The sequence below is a fragment of the Solea senegalensis genome, linkage group LG10 (genome assembly GCF_019176455.1).
Source record: "Solea senegalensis isolate Sse05_10M linkage group LG10, IFAPA_SoseM_1, whole genome shotgun sequence".
In the NCBI taxonomy this organism is placed as follows: Eukaryota; Metazoa; Chordata; class Actinopteri; order Pleuronectiformes; family Soleidae; genus Solea; species Solea senegalensis.
Genome location: NC_058030.1, coordinates 17,540,695 through 17,563,734, shown reverse-complemented (window position 1 = coordinate 17,563,734; position 23,040 = coordinate 17,540,695). Strand labels below are relative to the sequence as shown.

The 23,040-nt window shown below is 41.0% G+C and overlaps 3 protein-coding genes across 3 annotated transcripts; 2 read left to right on the top strand and 1 right to left on the bottom strand.

Annotated features, from left to right (window-relative positions):
• Window positions 1–1,820: 1,820 nt before the first annotated feature.
• Window positions 1,821–10,201, bottom strand: tmem86a (transmembrane protein 86A). The gene is made up of 3 exons (XM_044036159.1): window positions 9,951–10,201; window positions 4,656–4,920; window positions 1,821–3,861 (listed from the first exon to the last, which is right to left on the bottom strand). The coding sequence occupies exons 1-3, from the start codon at window positions 9,969–9,971 to the stop codon at window positions 3,434–3,436; spliced, it is 714 nt and encodes a 237-aa protein (XP_043892094.1). The 5' UTR covers window positions 9,972–10,201; the 3' UTR covers window positions 1,821–3,433.
• Window positions 10,202–11,767: 1,566 nt separating this feature from the next.
• On the top strand, window positions 11,768–17,092 carry spty2d1 (SPT2 chromatin protein domain containing 1). Its single transcript, XM_044037018.1, has 6 exons — window positions 11,768–12,595; window positions 12,920–13,034; window positions 13,201–14,820; window positions 15,520–15,679; window positions 15,773–15,850; window positions 15,961–17,092. The coding sequence occupies exons 1-6, from the start codon at window positions 12,533–12,535 to the stop codon at window positions 16,052–16,054; spliced, it is 2,130 nt and encodes a 709-aa protein (XP_043892953.1). The 5' UTR covers window positions 11,768–12,532; the 3' UTR covers window positions 16,055–17,092.
• A 167-nt stretch (window positions 17,093–17,259) lies between these two features.
• On the top strand, window positions 17,260–23,036 carry uevld (UEV and lactate/malate dehyrogenase domains). Its single transcript, XM_044035675.1, has 12 exons — window positions 17,260–17,413; window positions 19,066–19,150; window positions 19,261–19,326; window positions 19,527–19,690; window positions 19,781–19,922; window positions 20,011–20,105; window positions 20,190–20,295; window positions 20,462–20,632; window positions 20,740–20,904; window positions 21,170–21,257; window positions 22,060–22,183; window positions 22,277–23,036. Exons 1-12 carry the CDS (start codon window positions 17,372–17,374, stop codon window positions 22,439–22,441), a joined length of 1,413 nt encoding a protein of 470 aa, XP_043891610.1. The 5' UTR covers window positions 17,260–17,371; the 3' UTR covers window positions 22,442–23,036.
• Window positions 23,037–23,040: the final 4 nt, after the last annotated feature.

Here is a 23,040-nt window from a genome sequence, read left to right as displayed (position 1 = left end):
TATGTATTGCTTTACTACTCATCTATTACCCTTCACGTTACAAAGATGTGGCGGTTTTCCAAAGTGTGGCTTGACCAACAACAGTTAATCTCTGAAATACTTCAAGTTAAGCCTTTCTTTTGGCTCGTTGCCATTTAGCTGATGGGACCAAAAGTCAGGAGAAATAAAGACATGAGGGCTTCCGTACCTTGTGCACATAATAAGGACACAAAAGACCCCCCACTGCATACAAGAGCAAGTCATGTCAACCATCATCTTTACTCGTCTTCTATTAAAACTTGATTTGTGTGCGTGTTGACTACCAAGCCTCTACAGGCTTAATACCGCAGAGGATTTACTTGGCCACGATGCTAGGATGCAAACTGAAACAGTCGGCGAGCGGTCAACAGACAGACTGACAAAGCAGAAACAGAACGCTGACATACGTGCTACTGACACAGCTGAGAGGAGATTGAGGAACTATTCTGGCAAAACAGTCGTCAGGAAAACACCCCTGGGTCTGAAACTAAGACAGTGTTGACTGTAAGAAAATGTTGAGTGTCAACATTAAAATCTGCCTGCAGATCGGTCACTGTAACTGATGTGGTATTTATTTTTGTCTAGGAGTCATTGAACCTGCAGAGAGAACTAGTATTCCTGTGTGTTTCATATACAGCATTATATATCACAGATAGATGTGTGTGGACAACAACATCTGTCCTTTTCTTGCTTTTTTGGTGGTGAAAAACACTTTTTTCTATTATAAAATGTACTTTCTTAGCATTGAGTTAAGAGGAAGCATGTTCAGCTTAAGTGCTAAGCTTTATGGTCAAATGAAATATATGGATACCAGTTTGAATCTACCCAGTTAAATGCCATCCTCAAATTACAATACATAAGGATTCCGTGGATGCTCTAAAATCCACAAAGTGGCGATGGGTGTTAAGACATGTTTAGGAGCCTCGTGGGAAATACAATGAGGGCATCTTGTAGCATATGGGTGCTCCATATCAACTATGATGGTTGACCTTGAGTGGCTTTAGACTGGTCATAGTAACACACAGATGGTCACTCAACGGCTGTGACAAAGGCATAGACACTCTCGCGCATGCACAATCAAAACATGCAAATATTCTGACATCAGAATAGGAATTTACAGTATATATCCAATAATACACATCATTCTATCATAACAGGTTAGTAGAAGTTAAAATGAAGGAAAGGTGACAGGGTTGAAATGTGGGAGATGAAAGAACATATTAGCCAGCTTGTTGTGGATTACCTGAGGTGGATTTTCCAGGATTAGAGCAGAATTATTGGAAATGATGGAAAAGAAAAAACTATTCCCTAAGCCAGTTTGCTCCATGTCCCTTGTTTCTTTCCACAAGGCCGCCCTAGGGCAACCAGCATGTTCGTGTGAATGTTTGTGTTTGGTTATGAGTGAATGAATGTATTCTGAGAATGAGACACATGCATACACAAACACACTCACACAGGGTTGATAAACAAAAAAAGATTCCGGCCTAGTACATTAGCCCTTCTTCATATTAGTCTCCGTAACACAACATGGTCCAAGGCCAATGACGACATAAGTCAACTGAAGCAGTCCAACAGTGAGGGCCCCGCCAGGTTTTCCAATAACTAAGCCAGCAGGAGCTGTACGTGTCAGGTGTGTGAACATGACTGATGCTTCACACTGAAAGGAGAAGCAGGTGCACTGTAAAGCATGTCACAGTGTGCTCTGTGGTTTGCTATGACCACAGTATTTACTGTGTGCACGAAACTCTGAGCAGGAACAATCAAGCATCCACAAACAACCTCTAACTCATCGAGCCTTTATCTTCTTCTCTTGTACATCTAGTCACTCAAGGATAAGCTAACTTAAAAAAAAAAAAAAGATTTCCAGAGAGAAAATGTTAAATGGTGAGGCAGTGTGGTTGTTGTTGTTAAGGAAATGTAAGGGACCACATGTGAGTTGATCACAGGCCATAGACAAAAAGTGGTTTACTCTATGATGACAAACAAGAAATAAAAATATATTGAATAGCCACCAGGGGGCAAACCCACTGGCCGCTGATTAAAATGTGCCTAATTTTTACTCCTGGTTGCAATAGCTCAACATGGTGGTGAGGTTAAAATTGCCAAAGCTTGATGCTTCAGTTCAGATTCTTACAGGTGGCGTCGCTACAGGCTGCCACTTAGTGTGAAGATGAGAATGACAGAGGAGAGACGAGGGTAAGCCTGTTAAAAAAAGTTCTAAAAAGGTCTCAGGAAAACTAAACAAATGACAAAAGTAAAATATTCAAATGTATGATTGGACCAGATGAAATAAACGAGGTGACTATATGACTCTATTGAGACCTGGTCTTAAGATCCATCCTTAGTGATGGCATCATAAATGGAAAGCAATAATTACACAACTAACACCCAATGTATCAGAAAGACCACATTTGGAGATGATTGAGGGACACATGTGGTCACAGTCTGACTGAATGGGGCAGACGGTATGTGAGAGGATGTGGAAAGTGAGGTAAAAAAAAAAAAATTCAGTCAATCACACATAAAATAAATCCACTCTCTCACACATACACTTTTTCAAGGTCCCCAGTGACATGATCCAGAGCAACAGTTTAAATTAATATAGTACGCTTTCTAAAGTGTGTGTGTGTGTGGTAGGTTAATATTACTACACTCTCCACTGTAACTAGGTTGAGAGATAACAATTCTAGATTCAAATGAAGCAGGTAGGACTGTTGTTGGGAGAGACTGAAGATAATACAACACTATCTCCGTGGTAAGAAGACAAGTGTGAGTGTGAGACATATATAGTAGTGATATAGAAGGGTCATGTAAAGGCTGTAGTAGACCAGTCACCATGGTAACAAAGGTGTGGAAGTGCCACAGTGAGGCCTTGTTCAGACTGCCAGACTTGCATATTCAGATTTCATCTCGAGTGGTTTTTGAAAGTCTGGACAGTAAAAAAACAAATATGATTCAAACCATATTTGGAGGTGGTTCAAAGTGCAATTCGAATCTGATTTCTGCAGATGTGCTCTGACTGCTAAAATCGGATTTCAAATTGTCTTTTGCATCACTCTTAGTGCGTCACAAAATGCCAAAAAGCCAATGACAGAAGTGCTGCCAGTCTTCTCCATTGCTGAGGCTTTTTCTTGTGCAACAGAGGAGTTCAGCTATGTGAATTGTCAGGGCAATTGTTTTGGCGAGTGAGATGCTGCACCTCTGGACATACAAATCTGATTGTGCGGATAGTCTGTGTGAAAAGATTTGATTTGAGAAAAAAATCCAATTTGCCTGCAGTCTGAACATAGCCTGAGATACGGGCTAAAAGGGCTGGGCATGAGGCAGTGAGATGTGTCCATGATCACTCTGGGTTTAAGGGGATTAACTGCCACCTTTCCAGCCTTGTGGCTGGTCATACAGAGACCTTACTACCTCACGTTCTCTTCCTGGCAACCTCCGCGTCCTGGCACTCGACGGCCGACAGCGCTATCAGCATCTGTGCGGCGTAATAGGTGGCCATGATGATGGCGCGCGAATAAGGCACGGGGAAGCAGAACTTGTTGACGGCGATGGTGAGGTCAGAGACCATGAAGAGCACGGCGCCCAGGCAGGCGGACAACTTGGTCCAGGTCCACAGGTCGTTGGCCAGCTGCAGACCGGCGATGGCCCTCCAGCCCATGAAACCAATCAGAGCAACGTAGACAGCCACCAGGTAGGTGAAGGGGCCAGACAGGTAGGGGTACAGCAGGACGTAGGTCACAGAGGACACAGCACTGATCACGAGACCAGCGCGCACATTAAGTGGTTTCATCCCAAAGGCAGACGAGTAGAGGACGTGGGTGATGGCAAACATTAGAAGACCTGTAAGACAAAACTAATTAATTTGTCTATCTAAAACCCTAAAAGCTACATTCTAGCAAGAAGCCTTGAGCAAAAATGATGAATTTAAGTGTGAAAAAGTAAAAATTTAAAATGTATCGCTTAGACCTTAAAAGGGATATGATCATTCACTGCCTTCTACACAGAAAAAGTAACACTACAAGTGTCAAATTAACACCAATTCTGATTAGGACTAGATAGAATGGGGACTTCTGTTAACATAACTAGGAGTTCAATATAAAGAGTAAAAACTCTGACTCTTTTTAAAGTCATTTTAACACTGCTAGATGGCTTTCCTACGTGTAAATATCACATTAGAACAATGACTTTTTTAAGAACTGCATTTCGAATGTAACAGACATTTATGTTTATGTTTAAAGGTTGCACACTAGTTTTAAAAATGAAAACGTGGGTTCTCAAAAACTTAATGGCGCATGATATATATATATATATATATATATATATATATGGAGGAATATCTGACATTTCTATGATTTGCTTTTCTTTTACACAGACCTGTATATTTGTTCTGGGGGAGTTTGTTTAAAAACTGAATGATTATCTGATGTTTCTCTACCTAATGAACGTCTTTATAGAAATGTCAACACTTCCCCGGATATAATTATCCATTACTGATATCAATCACGCAGAAAATGACAAACATAAGGCCCGTTTGTAAATGAAAAAGGATTATCCATTAAGTTATAAAATCCACATGAATGAAGATGAGACAATAGTATCAACGACAAAAACTGATGTGTACGGTTTCGCCTCACCGTGGCTGAAGTAGCCCTGCTCCTGCCAGATGAGAAAGGCATCACCCAGAGCAGAAAAGATGAGGCCAGCCAAGATCTTGCGGGCATTAGAGTGGGCACCTAGGAAGCTAAAACCATGTGCCAGTAAAAAGACCCACAAGCAGAAGATGGGCAGACATTTGATCAGGGCGCTGAACCAGGACGGGCTTGAGGTGGGCAGCCACAGGACAAAGTAGACACATGTTGACTTGAAGAATGGCACCAGTTTAGGGCCTTCACTCTTGACCTGGAAGCAGATTAAATATTAATGATCAGGTGAGTCATCGACTGTTGCACTTTTGATGTTGCACACAGAAATGCACTTTGTATTAAAATACATTTATTACGAAATCTTCTGTCTGAGGGCAGAAGGGCTGAAGGATTTTCAATAAACAGATAATTGTGAATATTTTTGATTGCGATATGATTTGCGATATCAGAAGGAATGATCATTAGTACATAATAGATCTGTGAGAAACAAAGATGTTTTCTACGGTTTCTAGAACATGATGTGTAGGGGTCAGGACAACCTATGTAAAATTATAATTTGAAACACATTGCGCCTCATGTGATTTGAAAATTGCAGTAGGCCATAATGAGATTTTGATTAAATGTCCATTAATTGTTCAGCCCTACCAGAAGCCATGAAATATATCACAGGAGCAATCATAACAGTCAGCACTTTGTGGTTCAGTGTTTCACTGTTTATTTAAGAGGGAACAGCATTTCAACTACTTCTCTCTTTTTGGTAGACTGGCTCAACTTAGTAAATGTCTTCTGGCTGGCTTTGTGTGGTCACTAGTTTACATCACTCCGTCACATTGTTTGTGGCAGAAACAGCAACTACAGTGGGAAATGTATAACGCTTCCATGCTGACTCTTTGGCTTTAAGTAACCTCTCCTTTTCCTCTTTTTTTGACTTGCTCCCCATGATGTTTTTCTTCACCTTCTCCTCTGTATCTCATGCTCCACAGAACTATGCAGCAGTCACCATTCCTCCCGTCCAACTGTGTTACCAGACGTATTTCTTTCTATCCAAATAGATGACACCCAACAGGATCCCCACACTTTGAAAGGTTTTCTCAGGAATGAAACCCCCACCTACGGTTCTGAGAATCAGTGTGCTTAAAGCAGGGGTCCCCGGGGAGAGATGTGAAGTGGAATTGGAAAAAGAATAGAGTGAGGGTTCACTAGAGCTGAGATCACTGGAGATGAGGGGGATACAAGTAAGACAGGAAAACGACGATTAAAAATGGGTCACAGTGCAAGATGAGGATTGAAAAGCATGGACAAGGAGCTGCTATTTTATATCCCACATTCCTTGTTAACTGCCCATTTTGCATCCCTCTCCACATATAAACTGTAAAAGTAAGTAAGTAAGTAAGTAAAAAGATGCAAACAATACTCTCAACAGAAGTATGGCAGAAGAGGGGAAGCAAGAGTAAGCATGGGGCGGTGCAGCTTTAGGGGAGGGGTCAAAGTAAGCAAGATGGGGTTACCAGCATTCAGATGACAGCTAGATTTAGGAGCGAACAAGTGAGTAGAGGAGGGAGGGGAGAAGTGAGAGAAAGAGGGGTCATTCTAGTTCAGAGGATTTATACTTCTGTTGAAGGCGGGCTAAAGGGGAGGCTCCTGAAAGCACAATTGCACAATAAAATGCAGGCCAAATTACAGTACAGTACAGAACAGAACAGGATCAGGCACTATGTTTGTGTGACCTCAAGTCTGTCCTAATGTACCTGACATGACCAGTGCACAGCAGGACAACAATATGGATTCAAAACACAAGGTCACACATGTGTTCAGACAAAACCCACGCAAGTAATTTTAGCTTCAAATTCCTGAGGCCAAAAACAGTATTTTGCCTACACTCCTGACCAGGCTGAAAAGTGAGGATAAATCACTCTAAGCTACTGAATACTTGCTCTCTCTGTCAATGAGATCGGACAATATATGAATTCATAAAGCTCTGAAATGACCAAGGACTGGTGTGTCTCCATGTTCACTCAGACCTGAGGGTTTAGTACATGTTTGAAACCAAAATGTAGACCTTTTTTTAAACTTGCCACAATACTGTGAAGTACAATTCCCAAAAACACTTATCTCAGGAATTTTGTTTTGTTCTTAATGTTACCTTTAACAGTGAGGAGAGCATATACAGGAGGCACAGACAGGAGGGCATATATGTTGTTTAAATGTAGCAAAATAACCTTTTACCCGAGAGCTGCAGGGTGACATTCAATGGTATTTTGGCTCAATGATCCATGGTTTGTTTGATTACTAGCTGTGAGGAAAAACACCAGCGGACATGAGCATCATCTCAGTTCAGTCATTGCCTTAGCGAATGAATACAGTTACAGGAGGAAGTCCAAATTCCCATAACCTTTGGCTCAATTCCTGTGGTGTTTGAGCCACACTTTGTAGTCTCAATTGTTTTTCATGTAAACATATTGTAACTTAACAATAAGAGAGGTGGGAGAAACAATGTAAGAGGACACCTCTGGGACACCTTGTACCCATACAATCTACGTGGAAATCGTTTCCTTGACTGAAATCTCCAGTGGTGGTAATAAATAAATATAACTTTTCTTTTATCATATCACCTCCCATTACTGATGTAACGTCAGATATAACTTCCTCTCATGACTCACTATTCCAATAAACTAATCAAATTGTTCCATCTCGATGGCATAATTGCCAGCTGGAATTCATAAGCTGGTTTAGAGTGGATGTTTTATATCTTGAAGGCTCAGACTAGATCTTCCATTAAATCGTCTCATAGCTAAATGGCATTGTCTGCCGTACTGTCTCAGCTGTAACCCACTCATCAGTTTGTCTGCACGGACATTGAAGACTACAGCTCTTTGTGACAGACAGCTGTCACCACAAGCACAGAATTTACCATCTCAGTTTTGAGGCAACGGAAAATAATGTTTGCGTTATCGGCCAGTTTGCGTTATCATCAGTTTGCAGAAGTGTTGTGGCGCATAAATGACTGGCTGCAAACCGCTGCCTCCTGACAGAGACGCCAGTCAAAGGAGTAATAAAGTTAATGATTAACTGTGTTTGCAAAGTTACTAACACGCGATCGTTTTTGGTGGACTGAACAGGATCAAATGGATCTCGGCAGCACAGAGATGCAGTGTTTCTCTAACTATGGATGCTACGAATTTATGCCCTCTTAAATCTGTGGAATGAACAATGTAGAATGTCAAATTATTTTGAGTATAAATGTGACATGAGTGGGGGATATTCTTAGATACTTACTAACTTCCACCATTTGTAACTACTCAAACTACTAGCAACTTATTTGGGCCACTTTGTCTTGTAGTGGCAGTTCAGGGAAAGACCCAATAGCTGTAGCAGCCACGAACCAAAGAAAACTTTGAATCACACCCAGACCGAATGACGCCCATTCAACCATTCCAGGTCATATGAAAGCGGAGTGTCAGAAACATGATACACATATTAAAGATCTATAACTCTTGTGTACTTCATTTGGCAGAGGTGAACTGTAACACAAGTATAGTTTTTGCAAGGACAGCTGGCGAGTGAGTCATATGACAATGTTATTTCTATGTAGCATAACACACAACAGGACTTTCTTCTATCCTACAGCTGCTTCAACTCCAATGATAACTTGAGGTCAGTGCAACACAAGCAGTGCAGCACAACATAGCTGTGAATTCGCTTGAACACAATCAACTCTTCACCAGACTACTTGAAGTGTGACAGTGTTTAGTGAAACCTTAGGTTTGTGCTCTCTGAGTGCTTTCCGTATCATTAAAAAGTACTGTAATAAAGATGAACAAAAACATACAGTAAAAATGTGACCAATGTCAATACAAACAATGCATACAAAAGTAAGATAAAATAATGACAATATCTGATTTTTGTTAATTCTGAAACACTGTGACCACAAATATCTTTACTTGCTTCCTTTAGTGTCAAATTTTGATTTTTTTTTCTTTCTACATTTCCTTTCACCCCAAGGCATGAGATTACTCTTGGGGGATATTCACATCATTACCATTATTAAGGCAACCTGTTTGTGTGGCAGGCACTTTTTCCCCATACTCTCACAGCACAAAGGCACACAAAGGCCAAGTTACGCCACACCATCCTTTCTGGCCCCTGCAAATAGGGTAAAATTTCATAGTAGCTCTGACACAGTAAGAGGATGCCGACATTGCCGAGACCGAATCAATTATTCATATGGCAGAGATATTTTTGACAAAATGGTCATATTCCTGCAGTGATCAATTATCATTTTCTGCATTCCTTGTTTTATTGCAATTACTGTTGCCTTTTTATCATTTCAAACCAGTTCTGACTTCTGGCATCAACAAAGCATTTTTGCAGTTTCTGAAACATTCAGATCAGCCTGACAACTACAACCATGCAATGCTGTCCATATTCTGATAGTTTGAACTTCAGCGGGTCATCTTGACCATGTTGATTGAACAGGTGTACCTAATAAAGTGAATAAATATCTGTAGTAAACCTTTGAAGAATGGCTGATGTATCTATTCAAAGCCATATTTAGTTAGAAACATATACGTTTAATACAATTAATATTGCGAAAATGTGGGTGTGATGGCTTCTCAGCTTTGACTTCATATAAAAAACTTGGGAAACACTGGACCATATAATAGACAGTGTAGGCAGGGTAAAGGAGATGAACCGAACGCCACAACAGGCTACTGCAAAAACACCATAAGGAAAACACACCAAAGAAAGAAAGGGGAGAAAAAAGCTCGTCACGTGAGAGCTTTTCTCTTTTTTTGTCAAGAGCCGCCTTTAGAAATGTGTGGAAAGCATCCTTCAGTGTGGAGATAAACACAGTGACCGCTAAAAAGTGCATACGTTAACGAAAAGGCTGCAATTAACATACAATAGAAAGTGCTTGCATCTACTCCTAACAAAACAGACACAGTGTAAAATAGTGAGGAAAAGTAGGACACTGAGATTTCGGTATACTTCGTGGGAAGATTTTAATTGAGCAAACTGACATTCTTATTCAGTGGTAATTATGAGCTAAGGAGCATGCGCTGTCTAACACAAAGTAGGACATGCTAGGATATGAGATATGACGAAAATACTACAATCGCGGCTGCATTATTAACTCCATACAGTCTGTACCAAGGATATAACGACAGACACGTGAATACAGGTGCAGTATTATGTCTTCCGATATGTTGTTATTTGCTGTCATTATCATTCCTGCTTAATGCCCAAAACACATCAACGGTCAAGCTAAAGCGGATAGCAACTCACCACAGTTACCGGTGAAACCATGTCTCCCTGCCGCTGAGGTTGTCGGTAATAGGAGGTAGACGTTAACTGTCTAAATTCGGTTTATGTCTCCCTGTTTATGCTGAACTGTGTAAGGATGTTTTTGTTCTCTCTCCAGTAGGCGGTCCGATGTCCGGCAGAAGGCGAGAGCACAGCGAGGACAGTCGTGGTGTGGGCGGGGCTTCAGTTGTTGGCCAACGGGAGCACAGATATGTCGTGACGGAGGCGGGGCAAGACTGGGTGGGAGGAGTCGTTCTGCTGTTTACGTATCAGAGCAGATGGCCTTTATTTGCATTTTATAGAAATGGATCTCGTGGGTTAGCGTTTGAGCTTACCAACCAAAGCTTATTTTTTCTTTTTTGAGTGGATATTTTAGAATTCCACTCTACTACACTGTGCACATTTTGAATCAAAGGACCACCACATAAATAAGCACCAGACTGCTAAAATAAACCTCATTCATCCATTTTCTACCGCTTTATCCTCCACAGGAGGGTCATATGGTAAATCTCTGTATTAAGGTCTTCTACCAGAAGGTGTCACAGGCTATGACTGACATCTTTTGAATATCGATTGTAACAACAAAAGAAAAAAAACCTACAACCACACATCCAGGAGGCAGGAGTTACTTATAGTCAGCAATTACAATGTGGTATTCTGCTTTTCCAACTCACTAATCATCATTCTTTATGTTTTCTCCCTGTTTTCTTTCCATCTCTCTCTTTTTCTCTCTTAGATTTTCTTTATGTTGCTGTGATTAAACCATTACAGGTTGACAATGCAATGGTAGTGTCAGTCAGTCATCATCTACCGCTTTATCCTGACAATGCAATGGTAGTGTCAGTCAGTCATCATCTACCGCTTTATCCTCCACCAGAGGGTGGAGCTCAGCTACATCGGGCGATAGGCAGGGTACACCCTGGACAGTTCGCCAGTCCATCGCAGGGCCACACACATATAGAGACAAACAACCATTCACTCTCACACTCACTCCTACGGTCAATTTAGAGTGTCCAATGTACCTATTCCCCACATTGCATGTTTTTGGACTGTGGGAGGAAGCCGGAGAACCCGGAGAGAACCCACGCACACACGGGGAGAACATGCAAACTCCATGCAGAAAGGCCCTTGTTCCAACCGGGGCTCGAACCCGGGTCTTCTCGCTGCAAGGCGAGAGTGCTAACAACTACAACACCGTGTGGCCCACCATTGCATTGTATGATATGTAACTGAAAAAAAATGACAGATTTTTATTTAATCAAGGGACATCAGAAATGACATTATACACAGAGGAATAAATGTTATACACACTGACAGCAATGATTATCATTATTTTGGGATGTGTTACAGGGTATGCTGTGTGTGTATTTTAAGTTTTATAAAATCTGCATCCATTTTAACAATAAATTAACTTCGTTGAAAAATTATTGTATGGGTGCTATAGGCTAATGCAATATTATAAATATGATTTGTTTCTTGTAACAGAGGACTGAATATGGTATTGCTGCTGTCAGTACCATACTACTATCTCTGAACGTGCAACATCCTCATGTAGCGACATCATGTGGCCCACAAGTGTAAAACTTATTTTTGGCCAGACATCGCGTAGTGCAAGCAAAAAGCTGAACATGATATTAAATCACAAAATGCCTTCTCTCTGTCGCTAGTGATCAATAACATGCCTTATCACTTACTTGCTCGCTTATCAAACGTTAGTAATATTAAAAACAATAACATGTAATCGTGTGTCATTCATTCATTTATAGTATGAGGTACAATCTTTACAAATGTGCACTACCCTGCAACAAATATTTACAAAGTACCTCATACATGGTTACATAATTATGGAATACATAACAATGCGACATTACAGTTACCAGCTCCACGAAACACCGACGAGGAAGGCGTCGAGTTCAAAGTTTTGTTCCGCAGTCGAGGGATGTTTGTTTGTACTTGGTGTTTTACAGCTGTTGCAAACCGCAGTGTTACATTACTGCCTTCTTTTCAATATTTTTTTTATTCCTTTGCCTCCTCTCCTTCCAGCTCCCAAATTCGAGGGTCTGTGTGTCATCACAAAACCGGAAGTGTGCGACGGTATGCGCTCTCACTTCCTGTCGTAGCTCTCCGATCCCTTTAATTTTCTCGGTCTTTCTCGCCTTGAGTTTAATGATTATCAACACCCGGCGTTTGTTATGGCCGAGGTTTTAGAGTTTTTCTCTTGACCGACTTATTAACAATTCTGGTGGACCCGGCATTAGTATGGCATATTATATTCGCGAGGGCACATTCGATTTTCAGGCGTCGTAGTCGGCTAATGTCAGTAAACGTCAGGTTAGCTAACATGGCTAGCGTGTGGTAACGTGAGTTGAAAAAGTAAAGTATCGTTAGATGTTCGGTATACCGTTTTTCCTCTCTGTAATGTGCGTTGTTCCATACATGTTCCTCACAAGCCAAACCCTACATTGATCTACCTGGTGTGTTATATTTAAAACCTAACGGTAAGCTCGTTGTTTAGTTTTTGTCACCTAGCTTCAGACCGTTAGCTTTCATCGCCAGCTGCCAACATGATGGACTTTGATAATATATTGGACATCGCCACGCAAAACAAGGGCGACAACAGTGTACAGGTATGTTGAAAACTTACATTAACGTATGCGTTACGTAGGCCAAATAGTAAATTGGGAACTTGTGGGCATTGTAAAAACGAATGCCACCTCATCTGTCTGTTAGGATCATATAATGTCGCTAACCGGCTGCTAGACTCCACCCTTGTGACCCTGCATTTCTGGTTAAGAACACGTTGTATTTAAGTTACCATGTTTGTTAATTTGTTGTTTTGAAGTTAACGCTTCCTGTAAGATGAATAATATTGGTTTACCTTTTAAGTAGCAGTGAACTGTATATATGCGTGCTGGGGAAGTGCTAAGTTGTCTCTGTCCCTCTTTGAACAGAAGAGATACAGTTTACAAGCTGGTCCACCCAAAAAGGACCCAAGGTCTAAAGGTGTAAGTGCTGCTGCTGTGGAGGCCCTTCTTAAAAAGCAACATTGTGACAGAAAAAAGAAAGGTAACCATGACAAAATTTGAATGATTTGAATCAGTTAGGATTGCTGAGTCAGCATTTCCAACTATTGTTTTCCTTGTTTTCGTTATGATTATTATATTGTTAATTTACATTTTGCTTCAGGGTTGATTCTTTATCGTTTCTAATTTCTTTCTACTTTTTTTTTCAGAATTAGAAATGAAGAAACAGAAGGATGTATTATTTGCCAAGAGGGTTGAATTGAAGTCAGACCGCAAAGCACGAGCAATGGCATCCAGAACTAAGGACAATTTTAGAGGCTATAATGGTGTACCAGTGGTTGACGTTCCTAAGAAAAAGAGATCAGACCCAGATATGCACAATGGCGAATCCATGACTTCTCATGGTTTTAGGAATACTACAATTGACCCAGAGGATGATGAGGATAACTATGAATATGAGGATTCAGAGTCGGAACCAGAGCCAGAGCCATTGAGACCAGGGAAAACCTCACAAGATAGGTCTAGTAGTAGCAAGTCCTTTTCTAAAAAAAACAAGCCTGCTCCACCTCCAATGAACTTTGCAGACCTACTCAAACTAGCAGAGAAGAAGCAGCATGAGCCAGTGGATTTGAAACCCAAGGTAGTGAGAAAAGAAGAAAGACTCCGCACTGCTGATGAGATTAAGGAAGAAGAGATGGAGCGCAAGGTTAAGAGAATAGATAAATTCAGAGACTCAAAGACGGAGAGAGAACGAGACAGCAAGTCTCAATCTAGCTCTAGTTCAACAAGGACAGCTCCTTCAGAGAAGGAGCAGAAAATCTGCAAAATGCAAAAGAACTTGTCAGAGAAACAAAGTCTGCCAAGTGGGTCAGGGAAGAAGTTACAAAGTGACAGGGGCCACTCTTCCTCCAAGTCTTCTATTGGTGCTAGAGAGAGAGAAAGACCCAAGATATCCCAGAATGATAGAGATAGATCCAAGTCTAGTTTGAGTAGTTCATCTAGTGCCATAAACGGTAAAGGTCTTTCAAAAAACACCTCATCTCAGGTTTCAATCAAGCAAGCCCCCCCCAAGTTGTCATCTAGCCACAAATCCAGAACCTCAAGTGACCTTAGCTTCAAAAAAGAAGGCTCATCATCATTTCAAGGAAGAACATCTGGTATTGCTGGGACCAGGCCCCCTGGTGCTGCTATAACAGGCCAAAAATCTCAACATGGGACCTCACAGCAGACCACATTGAGTCATGGTGGCTCCTTAAAACAGAGGGCTACAGTTGGAGTCAGCAAGTCCGGAAAAGGAGAACCACTAAAAACTGGGATTCCTTCTTCAGTAAAATCAAGCGGTAATTCAGTACGAAATTCATCAGGCGGCCCTCCTAAGGTAGGGAGCCAACCTCAGCCAAGGCCCGGAGGAAAACTCCCTGCTAAAGCTGCTGGATCCGCGGCACAGGCCAGACCTGGTGGGAGTGGTCCACAGCGTCACCCTGGAGGTAATGGATCCCGACCTCCGGGGTCTATTAGTAGTCGGCCTGGTAGTGCGGGACCTGTACCTGGGCGATCACCTGGCCCTATGGGATCAGGACCTGGAAGACCAAAGTGCACTGTGGTATCAGAGACCATCTCATCCAAAAATGTAGGTGGATCCAGACCAGGGGGTCCTCCTCGACCAGGCATGCCACCAAGACCAGCCATGCCACCCAGGCCAGGCATGCCTCAAAGACCAGGCATGCCTCAAAGACCAGGCATGCCGCAAAGACCAGGCATGCCACAAAGACCAGGCATGCCACCAAGACCAGGGATGCCTCCCACACCCTTGATGAACAGACCACCAGGTAAAACCCAGGGAAGTTATAGCAGTATCATATTTGATACCAATGAAAAGGAAAACTAGTCATATCAGTATCCATTGTGGATTGAATGATTATCTCAAAGTCATCCAAGAGACTTGAGTACAGGAAAATAAAATATGTGAATGACCATAAACAGAATAATATTAACACAATGTCAAATGATACATATATGTACCAGCCTGTCCGTATAAGTGTGGCTGTTATCCCAGATTAGTAATTCCTGCGGGGTCAAATACCACCTGTTAGTCTTGAAAAAGTGTTAAAGTGACATGTGCAAGGCAATGATAAATGAGATGGTGATTATGAGTGTGCACTGGAATAGGTGGGGTACACCCTGGTGAGTTCAACACTCCATCACAGGACTAACAGTAATTTAGACAAACATAAATTCTCTCCTTCATACAATTTCATTCAGTCACTATTTAACTCCATTGTAGTATGGATGTAGCATATTAAATTACAGACTATATCAATAGCTGTATAATCAAAATTATGGTGAACAATACTGGACCATAGTGTTTGAGGAGCCTGTGTCACTATATTGAGTTTTAACATTCCTTTACCTTAACAAGATTCTTAAAAAAATTGGCCTTATTCATACAGTATGTTTGTATTCCTGTCTTGTAAAAGGACAAATCCACTAATCTGCATATTAAGTGGTTTTCTGTATTTACCTTCCAGGTACAATGCTACCACCTATCACATCTGCCTACAAGAGGAAATATGAAGAAGAAGAAGACGAGTATGACTCAGAAATGGACGATTTTATTGATGATGGAGATGACGATCAGGACGAAATTTCCAGGCACATTAAGGAAATTTTTGGCTATGATCGAAAAAGGTACGTATTGTCGAAGTAAATTCGATTCTGTTGTATGTCATTCAAATGTATTTTTAATTAATTAAAATAGCGCATTTGCTTTTAACTTCTCAGATACAAGGATGAGAGTGACTATGCACTAAAATTTATGGAGAGCAGCTGGAAAGATGTGCAGAAAGAAGAGGCCAGGAGGTAAAATAAATAATTAAACACATGAAAGTAAACCGCAAATAATTTTACCCCACATATACACATACAAAATTTCTGTCCTAATAAACTTTTTTGTACCTCTGTTTTGTTAGTCTGAAAATGGCTGTGCAAGAAGATCTGGAGGAGGAGAAAAGAGAGGAAGAGGAATTCAAAAGGAACACTGTCAAGAGGAAAAAAATAAACTGAAGCTCCTAATGAATGAATAAACTGATAAAAAGAAAACCTCTGGTGTCTCTGGAAACATGGTGCAATAGGTCTGCCATTGTGAAGGCCTGTGATTGTTCACACCCTGGCATCCCATGGTTTCTCTCTGATATTCTCACTGTTTGGACAAAAACTTGGGCGCAACGAAGAAAGGAGAAGTTTGCACAAAACATTCAGGACATGGATGTAATGAAAATATTTCCAGTTGTATTATTTATCCAGGGTTCATACGGTGAGCAATCCTAATTCCTAGAAGGAACTCGGCTGCGAAGAGAATGGGACTTTTTTTGCATACGTCTCGCAGTAATAACATGCTTTGACAAGCACGATGCATATTTTCCAACAAACCTTGATGGAAAACGTCAATTTTGATGCAGAAATTATTTTCATTGTGGTCTCTTTTAAAGATTTTGATCAGAATAGTTGCATAAAGGGTTTTATTTAAATGTATTAAGTCTTGCATTGTTCTCTCATACAATGACAATCTTACTAATATATATTTCCAAAAAAATTCTGCCGAAAATTACAGAAATTTTGTTTGTTTTCAATGAAAGCGATGAAACATTTTCTTGACATGAGGATTATTGTTTTGTTTTTTTAAATAAAGTTAGTCATTTTCCTGTTCACATGACCTGTGATGTTTGTCGTAAACATCAACTGCTGACCGGACCAAGTTGCAGCAGATATAGATTCAGAAATGTGGACCTTGGACATATTTCAACTTTACCTCAGATTGGGATGTTAAAATTCTCCCATTTACTAAATTCACTGAAACATATCCTTTGTTAATATTTATAGAAAATATAAATACACAATTACTTTTTAGTCACGTTTCTATAATTTATTTGCCTAAGTTATGTGTGCTTGACTCATCGTTATTTTGATTATCGCTTCGAGTGTTTTTTTTTTAAAGATTTAAAACAAGTTTTCTGATTTTGTTAGTTGCAGGGCTCCCCGAAGTTATGGACACTATTGTAATCACAATTATTTTGATCTACAATAAATATTTATTTTATCTCAGTGTTTTGTTACATTCTTCTTCTGGCGTGAGCCAGTATTTTCAGACGTCTCATAATTTCTGGCTCTGACCAATAGCGTCATTCAATGTTTGGGTTTCTTCTCCATCCCTCTCGACTTGCCGTAGAAGAAGCACTGAATGGGCGGGGCGTGGTCTGTCTCTTCGCTTAGCTACTCATGAAAGTTTGCGGAAGTAACTCCGGCGGAAGTTAAAGTTTAAACTGTCCGGGCTCTAAAGTTTCACTCAACTGTGTTGGCGTCGTTCTGGTTTCAGTGTAATAGATGGACCTCAGCTCAGACCAAATAAAGCGGATCCTCTCTAAGGTTAGTGGTGTGTCAGAAACATCTGTGTTTAATGAAAACGTATCAACACCGGCGAGCGCGGCAAGCTAAGAGTGTTAGCCGCCGTCAGCGTTGGCTAACTGGCTGAACCAGCTCTGTCACTTCACTTGTTGTGGGAAACACGTCGTGTCATGCGGGAACAGTCGTCATTCAATGAGACAGAAATGTAGTTGGATTCAAAAATAAAACCCTGACAATTATAATATTAATAATAATAATGATAATAAGTATTATAATAATAATTAAAGAAAATCAACCACTGCGCTGAACTGTTTAACTCAGTGCCAAAGCACTTTGACGTGATCTATCAAATAATAGCCTCTGACATTTTGTTATTAACTCACTGCTGGTGAGCTCGAACTAAACACAATAAAACGTAGAAAGGAAATTATACAAAGAAGATACTGTTAGTAAACCTGCACCTGTGTGTCTTTGGAACAACTTGTATTATAATATAGATTGGGGGGAAATGCTTGGTCATCACCAAGGACATTTTGTGTCACAATTAAGGTTTGTTAATTGGGTGAGATTTAGAATTAAGTTTGATCCTGTTCTTTTTGTCACAGTGTAAATTAAACCGTAACTCCTCTCTTTTGGGATAGTACCTTCTGTCAGACTTTCTGGAATGACCTCAATTGTAGAGACATCCAACTAAAGTTCAGAATATAGCTTATATTGTTGGGTTTTCTGATTTTTCTTTAAAAATGTTTGAAAAAACAAAACAAAACTATACATTCTAAATTGAAAATGCATACTAGCAAAGTTTCATATCCACACCAGCAAAAACATGAATCATGACACACAGTCTCGACACACAAAACACTTGCACCCTAAAGCCTAAAACCCTAGAGCTGTGAAAAGGAAAATCGTTTATTTTGTTTATGTTTACATTCCTTATTCTGCTCCGAAATGGGATTGTAAGAATGATGCTCTTAAATTGGATATTTCCTATACTGTTTGTACATTGTATTGTATAAATTAAAGTTTTGAGCTCATAAGCTAAAAATAAAAGGTCACTTCAGTGCAGTTTGTGGAAGGAACAGCTCATTTCAGTGAGTCACATGATTCAGTAACAAAGTGGCAGCTGAATTTTGCTCCAGTGATCTGTGGCACCAAAGAGTCAGACACTGAACTTTCCAGTTTTTTAACTTGGCAGGCAATAATCTCTATGTCTGTTTCAAAGTAAGAATATCTTCCTGCTCATATTATACATGTTGAAAAGACTGGTGATATTTGCAGGCAGTGCAGCAAGTTGTACACTCGAGCAAACATCCTTGAGTGCAGGATAAATAAAGGTTTGATGCGGTGAAAACAAATTTAAAGTGTATTTTAAAACTCAGATCGCCCCGGTCTAGCCATATTATAGGGCTCTCCTTTTGAAGAATATAGTTGTTTATATTTACAGTTAAGACTGTATTTGATGGAAGTTTTTTGTGGCTTTGGAATCTTTGTTTTCTTTTTCTTTACTGAACTCAGACCATAATACAGTTTGAATGGAACTGTTCTGTTGAATGTGTGTGTATACAATACAACACAATACAGATTGGTGATTCTAAGTTTGGTGCTGAACAAAACCTGAACGTAGCTGCTTACAACATGTCTGTTTTTCCCTTTTTCCCTCTTCTGATAATTAGTACAAATTTCATGATGTTGCTATCGAGGAGCTGCAGAAAATCCATCGAATCTACCCTGGGATAAAACCTTCCCCTGGCACATACAGTCAGTTATTTACGTCTTCATTTTCAGAGCTCAGCAATTGTCCCATGTACTACATTGTGTTGCTGTGTGCAGCATTTATTGCACTGACTGCTCCTATTATACACTTTCAGCATTCAGTGATGGCACACAGAAAGATCTGCTGAAATTAAGCGGGAACATCCCTGTCCGGTATGAAGGTAAGGTTGGCTTTGACTTTTCGATCGAGCCTTTTCTGTAGCTGTCCCTAAACTGACTAATATTGGTAAATACTGAAGGGTCCGGTATCAGTATTGAGCCAGCCTCACCTCTGAACCCAGCATTGCTCAATATGGAATCAATGTGCTTTGTAATTTTAAGAATATGTCTTTACTGTGTGCTGATGGTGCTTCTCTCGTAGGCCACTCCTACAACTTCCCCATCCAGCTGTGGCTGATAGACTCCTTCCCCTTCACGCCTCCCATTTGCTACCTAAAACCCACCAAGAACATGGCCATCAGAGAGGGCAAGCATGTTGATGCCAAGGGGCGACTTCATCTGCCGGCGCTGCACAACTGGGATCATGTAAGGCTTTACACTCTGTGGTTATCCATGGCATGCAGCTCTGGTTCTGTAGCGTTCTAATCCCTAACACATGTTTTGCTTTGTTAACAGCCCAAGTCGTCAGTGGTGGTTCTTCTGAATGAGATGATTGCCAAGTTTGAGGAGGATCCTCCTCTGTGCTCAAAGCCCAAAGACAGCGATAAAGACCCACACGAGCTTCTGGCATATGTCAATAAAATCCAGATCAATGATGGTGCCTCGACTTCATATGCGTTGTTGTTGATTTACAAACCTCAGATAAAATCTTGCTATTGTTGGCGTAACTCGTATATTTATTTCAGGTGGGGTCAGAAATCACGATCAACAGCCTCATAAAGTCTCTGTTATTGGGGGAGGAGACTTGGGAATGGCTTCTGTGATGAGCATTCTGGCCAAGGTAACTCACCCTCTGGTATTATGTGATGTTCTGCTGCTTGGATAAAATGTCAATTTGCTCATTTTTGCTATAATTTGCATCTAGTGTAAAGTGGATAAGCTGGTGGTCATTGACATTGCTGAGAGTTCTACCAAGGGTGGCAGCACAGATCTAGATATCTTCAGTCTGCCAAAGGTTGAGGTGTCCAGAGGTACGTCACTTTCTGCACAGTCACAATTATGCAGTGACTCAGTCAAAAGGCTCTCGGCTGAGTCAGACTGTATTACAGGAACCCGCATGCCATTGTGCTTTGGCTAGAAACAACAATGCTTTGTCTACGAGGTTTGACTCGATGTATGCTGACTCTGCTGTGTCAGATTTATCTGCCTCCGCAGGCTCCAGAGTCGTCGTGGTGACTGCAAACGCATGGAGCAGCGAGCAGTCGTATTTAGGCCTGGTTCAAACTAACGCCGACTTGTTCAGAAGAATCGTCCCAAATCTAGCACGACTCAGCCCCACTGCTGTGATGCTTGTTGCTTCACAACCAGGTTGGTAACAAACGCCAAACGACCCTGCGTCTGAGTAACAAACACATTCACACACAAACCTTTTTTTTCCTGCCATGAACTCGTTCCCCTCTTTGCTCCACCTGCAGTGGACATCATGACTCACGTTGCCTGGAGGCAGAGCGGCTTTCCACCGACGCGGGTGATCGGTGCAGGGTGTAACTTGGACTCGGAGCGACTTAGTCACGTTCTGGATATTCATCTTAACACACACAAAACAGCCTGGGTCATAGGAGAACTTTCAAACGACAAAGGTGAACGAGAACGCTTCGATTCTATATTTACATGTTGAATGCCTTATTTAAATTTCCACAGATTGCTTTTCCATTCACTTCCCCAAATCTCTGCAATTCCCTTCTCGCCCTTTTTTTGTTGTTCATGGTGATTGTTTGCACCTCTGCCTTTTATTTTCATAACCAAAAAATGCAGCACTACCTGCTCATGACGCTGGTTCTTCCTCTTCTCGAGGTGTGAAGTGACGTGTGCGTGACTGAGCTTGTGTGTGTTTTTGTCTTGTAGTTGCCGTGATGAGTAACATGGCACTGGGCTCCAATGCACAGCCAGAGATCGCCCCGGGATCCAACATCACCAAACCTCTGTTAGACAGGTACTGGCATGAGTGTGTTTAACCTGGAGTGACTGACAGTTTTGTTGACACTGGATCAGATAAATCGGAAACTTACAACACAAGCGCCGCTTGAAGAACGATTTATTCATTTTGTGAATAAAGTTCCTAGGAAAGTTAGATAGGAAAAAAAATGAAAGACTACATACCAGGCTGAAATGACTCGAGGGGTCAACAATTTGGGGAAATATCTAAATTTGATTCAGCTTCAGTTTATCCATCCATTTTCTACCACTTTATGTGAGGGTTGCGGGAGGTGCAGGTGTCACATCACAGGGTCACATCGAGACAAACAACCACCCACTCACACCTGTGTCCAATTGGCCTAATCCCCATCTCCACACCGAAAAGCAGGTTTAGTTCATTCGGCACAAATTAGAAACGTGATAATAATGTGAGGATCAGAAATTAAAGATATGAATTGCTTCCAACGGGACATACGGTGGAGTAGTGGCAAGCACTGCTGTCTTACAGCAAAAAGACCTGGATTCGCAGCCTGTTCTGATCGAGGGCCTTTTGTGTTGAGTTTTCTTCCAGTGTTTGTGTGGACTTCCAGTTTCATTAGACACTTTAAATTGACTGCAGGTGTGAGTGGTTCTTCGTCTCTGTGCGTTGAACCTGTAAATTGTAGGATCATTTGCTAACAGTTAAGTTATTGAAGTGTGCTGTTTGAAATCCAGACTTGTGTCACTCTGGTGTGTGGTTTTAGATCGATCCAATCCATGCCATGTTAGGATTATTTGTTGTAGTAAATGTAATGATCAGTAGTTTTCTGTGTTTGTAGGGCATTTGAGATGATCAAGAATCAAGGGCAGCGGTCGTGGTCAGTGGGTCTTTCCGTCGCTGACATCACAAACAGTGTCCTGGAAAACACAATGAAGACCCACTCCGTCTCCACGCTGGCTCAGGTATTGTATGACATGATCACATCATTTGATGTGATTTGTGGTAAATATTTGGTGACGTCAGGTGCATCCGTGTTTTCTACTTTCCGCCTTTAGGGCTGGGGTGGTATAGGTACAGAGGTTTTCCTGAGTCTGCCGTGCATTCTGGGATGCAACGGTTCCACGCGCCTGGCTGGAGTGTCACTGGGAAAGGAAGAAGACTCCAAACTCAGGGACAGTGTTGCGTCTCTTTCTGACCTCATGGGTCAACTGAGGATATGAATGTGTCCCCAGTTTGTGGCTTCACTAACCGTTCTGAGACAAGCTGTGGGCTCAAGTTCTCTGACGAACACACCGTCAAGCAGATGGACTATGCTGCTGGTAAATACTGTAATTTTTGAAGTTACAGACAGGAGTTCTGTCTCAAATATGTGCAATTTATTTGGGTATAAAAACTGATATGAAGTGTACAGATGGTGTTTTGTATATGCATTTACCAGCACTATGGAAATTGTCTTGTACAATGAAGTAAATTAATGTATTTTAAAGCCTTTAATTACTATGCAAAAGCATTTTAAAAATGATGATGCTTGTAATTTTTATCAACTTTATTTTTGTCGGTAACAAAGTTGCATGACATGATTATTTTGTACTAATCTTGTTAATTACTTGGAAGATAATCAAGGTGTAGGTAGCTGAAGCATGTAAATAATGTGTAGTGCACAGTGCTGGTATATGCACTAAAATGCCTTAATATTTAATTATTTCTCTCACTTGTTTACACTATGTGAAGACGTTTCACAGCTAGAACTTAACATATGTACAGGAAATAAATGATTTTGTGGGTGTGCAATAAATAAAGATGGGCAAAAGAAGACATC

Excerpts from the sequence above, each read along its gene's own strand:
- tmem86a (XM_044036159.1), bottom strand. The coding sequence starts at position 9,971 with ATGGTTTCACCGGTAACTGTG. Across the intron at positions 4,921-9,950 it reads TGGTTTCACCGGTAACTGTG|GTCAAGAGTGAAGGCCCTAA; the intron begins GTGAGTTGCTAT and ends ATCTGCTTCCAG. Across the intron at positions 3,862-4,655 it reads GCAGGGCTACTTCAGCCACG|GTCTTCTAATGTTTGCCATC; the intron begins GTGAGGCGAAAC and ends TTTGTCTTACAG.
- spty2d1 (XM_044037018.1), top strand. The coding sequence starts at position 12,533 with ATGATGGACTTTGATAATATATTGGACATCGCCACGCAAAACAAGGGC. Across the intron at positions 13,035-13,200 it reads TTGTGACAGAAAAAAGAAAG|AATTAGAAATGAAGAAACAG; the intron begins GTAACCATGACA and ends TTTTTTTTTCAG. Across the intron at positions 15,680-15,772 it reads TTTGGCTATGATCGAAAAAG|ATACAAGGATGAGAGTGACT; the intron begins GTACGTATTGTC and ends TTAACTTCTCAG.
- uevld (XM_044035675.1), top strand. The coding sequence starts at position 17,372 with ATGGACCTCAGCTCAGACCAAATAAAGCGGATCCTCTCTAAG. Across the intron at positions 17,414-19,065 it reads TAAAGCGGATCCTCTCTAAG|TACAAATTTCATGATGTTGC; the intron begins GTTAGTGGTGTG and ends TCTGATAATTAG. Across the intron at positions 19,691-19,780 it reads CGCTGCACAACTGGGATCAT|CCCAAGTCGTCAGTGGTGGT; the intron begins GTAAGGCTTTAC and ends CTTTGTTAACAG.